Source organism: Mastomys coucha, unplaced genomic scaffold (genome assembly GCF_008632895.1).
Source record: "Mastomys coucha isolate ucsf_1 unplaced genomic scaffold, UCSF_Mcou_1 pScaffold17, whole genome shotgun sequence".
NCBI classification, from domain to species: Eukaryota; Metazoa; Chordata; class Mammalia; order Rodentia; family Muridae; genus Mastomys; species Mastomys coucha.
This window is the reverse complement of record NW_022196899.1, coordinates 29,844,954-29,850,220: the sequence shown is the minus strand read 5'-3', so window position 1 is coordinate 29,850,220 and position 5,267 is coordinate 29,844,954. Positions and strand designations below refer to the sequence as shown.

The window sequence follows — 5,267 nt, the reverse complement described above, 5'->3', positions numbered from 1 at the left end:
GAGTCAAGCTGCCTCTGTGATCCTGTGGTTCTGGGATCCTGGGATCCTGGGCTTATTAGATCACCTGGTTGTGTGGCTTTCTCTGTGTGTTATGGGACTGGCTGCAGAGCTTGTGCCCAAGGTCTGCTCAGAACACTAAGCCAAACAGACCCAGAAGGAACCGGAGTCACTAGGCTGTCAGAGTTCCTAAGTGCTTGGTCCTGTTGGTCCCAGTTACTCCCAGTGTTGGGACAGATGTTGGTTCCTGCTAACCTCTGGTCCTGGGTGTGTCAGAGTGCCTGGGATTGGAGCTTCCTCTGGGTGTTGTGGGACTGGCTGCAGCGCAAATGTATATTGAATGGAGATGTTAAGCTGGTGCCCACATAGACCCTTCATCCCTATGTTCAGCATCTTCAGTATTCTTCATGGTATCATAAAAATGGCATAAATTCAGAGCCAGCCACACCCTTTAGCTACAATATTGCACTGCTTGCAAGGCATGTCAGGACAATGGTGGCACAAAGTTTGTGTCCACCTAAGTCATACCCAACTAAGACCCAATTTGACTTAAGGCCCATTCCATGAGATGTAACTCATACCCAACCCAGTCTGGGTGATCAGGAGCCTGAGACTAGTTAGCCCCGGGAACTGGGGTAGATCCAAATATTACTGATCTAAAAGAAGAAGAAAACAGTAGTGATGAAGTGACTCCTAATGATAGTCTGCTATACTTAGAGATCAGTGCCTGGTTCGGCCATTATAGGAGCTGCTTCCTTATCCAGCAGATGGGAACAAACACAGAGACCTACAGACAGACATTACACATAGAGTGAGAGACTTTGTAACACTCAGCCATGAGTGGTATGGGGACATAAATGGGATGAGAGATGTCCTTATCAAATTCCTCTCCCTCAGAGCTCAGGAAACCCTGTGGAAGAGGAGGCAAAAAGAGTATAAGAGGGGGAAAAGGACACCCAGAAAACAAGACCCTCTAAATCAACTGAGCAAAGTTCACATGAACTCACAGCGACTGAAGCAGCACGCACACGGTCCGCACCAGCTTCTCTGCATATGTATTAACAGTTTCCAGTTCACTGTATCTATGAATCTCCTGAGTGAATAAACAAGTGTGTCTCTGATTTGTGTGCTTTCTCTTGGGCTCATTTCCTCCTGTTGTTTTGTCTAGTCCAGTTCCTAAGTGATGGCTTGTTTTATATTATTATACTTCAGTTCGTTATATTTTTAAAAAATGGATGAATGAATGAATGAATGAATGAATGAATACCTAACCACTAGGATAAATGTTACCAATTGGGGCTGGAGAGAAGGCTCAGCAGTTAAGGGAACTGACGGCTCTTCCGAAGGTCCCGATTTCAAATCCCAGCAACCACGTGAAGGCTAACAACCATCCATAATGAGATCTGACTCCCTTTTCTGGAGTGTCTGAAGACAGATACATTGTACTCACATATAATATATAAATAAATCTTAAAAAAAAAAAGGTTAACAATTGAACAATCATTTATACCTGCTTAGAACGAGACTATCAGTTTTTCTCCAGTACAGTGCAGTGACACTGGGTATATCACTCCAGGATAACAGCCCTTGTACTCAGGAGTAGCTGAACAACACATTATAGACTCCACAGTTTTTTGTGTGTGCTTTCATTTGGTTAGAGTTTGATGTATTTTGGTCTTGGTGTTGGTTGGTTGTTTGGTTTTCTTTGGAGGCATGGCTTTATTTTGTTTTCTTGGGTTAATGGAATTTTAATGTTGTATTGGGTTTTTGTTTGTCTTTCAAGAAAAACTTAAAAGTTGGGAGGAAGGGAAGACCTGGAAGAACTTGTGGGAGGGAAAGAATATAAAATAAAAATAATGTGAGGTGCTCTTACACGCCCAGGATCATAGGATCAGAGGTGAGGACGACGCAACATCTGTCCCAACACTGGGATAACTAGGACCAGTGGGACCTAGGCACACAGGAACTCCACCAGTCCAATGGCACAGGTTCCTTCTGGTCTGTCTGGGCCAGTGCCTTGAGCAGACCTTGGGCACAAACTCCACAGTGAATCTCATAATAACCAGAGGAAGCTCTACTCCCAGGCGCTCTAACAGGCCCAGGATCACAGAATCACAGGATCCCAGAATCAAAGGATCATCCAGACAGCTTGACTCTGAGGTGTTCTGACACAACTAGGATCACAGGAAGGACAGGCTCCAGTCAGATTTAGCAAGGGCAGGTAGCACTAGAGATAAGAAGATGGTGGGAGGCAAGCATAAGAACAGAAGCAACAGAAACCAAGGTTACTTGGCATCACCAGAACCCAATGCTCCCACCATAGCAAGTTCTGGACATACCATCACACAGGAAAAGCAAGATTCAGATCTAAAATCACTTCTCATGATGATGATGCAGGACTTTAAAAAGGACATAAATAACTCCCTCAAAGAAATACAAGAGAACACAGGTAAACAGCTAGAAGCCCTTAAAGGGGAAACACAAAACTTCCTTAAAGAACTACAGGAAAAACAATCAAACAGGTTAAGGAAATTAACAAAACCATCCAGGATCTAAAAGTGGAAATAGAAATAATAAAGAATCATAAGAAAAACAACCCTGGAGTTAGAACACCTAGGAAAAAGATCAGGAGTCATACACAGAAGCATCACCAACAGAATACAAGAAATAGAAGAGAGAATCTCAGGAGTAGAAGACACCACAGAAAACATTGACACAACAGTCAAAGAAAATTCAAAAACCAAAAAGCTCCTAACCTAAACATCCAGGAAATCCAGGATGCAATGAGAAGACCAAACCTAAGGATAATAGGTATAAAAGAGAGTAAAGATTCCCAACTTAAAGGGCCAGTAAATATCTTCAATAAAATTATAGAAGAAAACTTCCCTAACCTAAAGAAAGAGATGCCCATAAACATAAAAGGAGCCTACAGAACTCCAAATAGACTGGACCAGAAAAGAAAAGAAATTCCTCCTGTCATATAATAATCAAAACACCAAATGCACCAAACAAAGAAAGAATTTTAAAAGCAGTAAAGGAAAAAGGTCAAGTAACATATAAAGGCAAATCGATCATAATTACACCAGACTTCTCACCAGAGACTATGAAAGCTAGAAGATCCTGGGCAGATGTCATACAGACCCTACAAGAACACAAATGCAAGCTCAGGCTACTATATCCAGCAAAACTCTCAATTACCATAGTTGGAAAAAGCAAGATATTTCATGATAAAACCAGTTTTACACAGTATCTTTCCACAAATCCAGCCCTACAAAGGATAATATATGGAAAACACCAACATAAAGAGCAAAACTACACCTTGGAAGAAGCAAGAAAGTAATCTTTCAACAAACACACACAAACATAATTCCACTTTAAGAAGAAAAATAACAGAAAGTAACAATTACTTCTCTTTTTTTATTAGATGTTTTCTAATTTACAATATCTCCTTCCCCAGGTTCCCCTCCAAAATAAGAAAATAAAATAAGAAAAAACCCTAAAACAATCCCCTGTTCCCTTCCCCCTCCCCCTGCCCAACTATCCCACCCCCTCCTGCATACTGGCCCTTGCATTTCCCTACACTGGGGCATAGAACCTTCACCAGGCCAAGGTCCTCTCCTCATTGATGGCCGACTTGGCCATCCTCTGCTATGTGCATACTGCTGGAGCCATGAGTCCCCCCATGTGTACTCTTTAGTTGGAGTTTTAGTCCCTGGGAGCTCTGAGGGTACTAGTTAGTTCATATTGTTGTTCCTCCTAAGGGGCTGCAAATCCTTCAGCTCCTTGTGTCCTTTCTCTAGCTCCTTCATTGGGGAGCCTGTACTCAGTCCAATGGATGGCTGTGAGCCTCTACTTCTGTATTAGTTGGGTACTGTCAGAGCCTCTCAGAAGACAGCTATCTCAGGCTCCTGTCGTCCAGCACTTGTTGGCATCCACAATAGTGTCTAGATTTGATGATTGAATATGGGAAGGATTCCCAGGTGGAGCAGTCTCTGAATTGTCCTTCCTTTAGTCTCTGCTCCATAGTTTGTCTCTGCAACTCCTTCCATGGGTAGTTTGTTCTCCCTTTTAAGAAGGAACTAAGTATCCTCACTTTGGTCTTCCTTTCCCTTGAGATTCTTATGGTTTCTGGTTTGTACTTTGTGTCTTCCGATCCTCTAGGCTAATATCCACTTATCAGAGAATGCCTACCATGTGTGTTTTTTGTGATTGGGTTAGCTCACTCAGGATGATATTCTCAAAAAATTAATATTACCAACATATCCTAATCGATGGAAATTCAAAAGTATGAGGAATTAGAAATTTGTTGGCCATCATCCGGTGGTCTCTCTAATTTGGTAATTGAAGAAAAAGGTCCAATATTGTACAATCCATATACACTTTCTCCTTGTTTGTATGTGACAGTGTCTTTCTCTATACCACATAAAATGGTCTTGAAGTCAGGCTTCTCCTATCTCAGCCTCTCTATTAGTAGAATTGTCTATTTGATGTTTTTCACTATACTATGGTTTTCAGAACAGCTTACATACTTCAAAATTATTTATACAGCCAAAAGAAGCATAGACAATTAACTTGGGAGGTTGCTTGTAAGAGAACAACAGAGAGTGAGACCGAATGCCTTGCTTGATATTTACAACTATTGTATCAAGTTTGAAGAAGAGGACTTTTATAAGTTACTCTTTCTCTAAGATGATTGCTTTTCAAAACCATCACAGCCAATGAATCAGATTCTTACCCTCCCCTAATGTCTGTGCCACCTTCCAAGCAGAACCATTGTTCATTGAAACAGTTGGTGAATGGCTTCATGGATAGACCATCTTAATACCTATATCATTTCTTAAATGAATGTAACCTGTTCTCTGTGGGCTGAGAATAAAGTCACTCACTCAAGTCAAATAGCTTTGACCATAGCAGGAAGTCTGTATCCAAAAATCATGCCTATGATTCACTTTTTGGTGCAGCAGAACTGTCAACTCTTAGCTTAGCTACGATGGAGGTAAAATCCTTTGGTGATGTGAGGGTATTTGAAATTCAGCCTTATTACAATGAACTCCAACGTCTAAAAATTGCTCATATTTTGGGCTTATACCACAGTAAGAGCCAAGATTTTAAGCTCTACTAAAAACAAAACAAAACAAGCTTTGGTATGACGTTGTTTGCTTCGTTGCTGCAGGTGCCTTCATCTGCAAGATGGTGCCATTTGTCCAGTCCACTGCTGTTGTGACAGAAATCCTCACCATGACTTGCATTGCTGTTGAGAGGCACCAAGG

The 5,267-nt window shown here is 41.5% G+C and overlaps 1 protein-coding gene across 1 annotated transcript in view; it reads left to right on the top strand.

Moving 5' to 3' along the window:
- The window catches only part of LOC116095100 (pyroglutamylated RF-amide peptide receptor), a 79,555-nt gene that overhangs the window by 35,488 nt on the left and 38,800 nt on the right, over nt 1-5,267 (top strand). The window contains exon 2 of the mRNA XM_031376628.1: nt 5,171-5,267. Coding sequence (XP_031232488.1) covers nt 5,171-5,267 — 97 coding nt within the window. The remainder of the gene's footprint in view (nt 1-5,170) is intronic.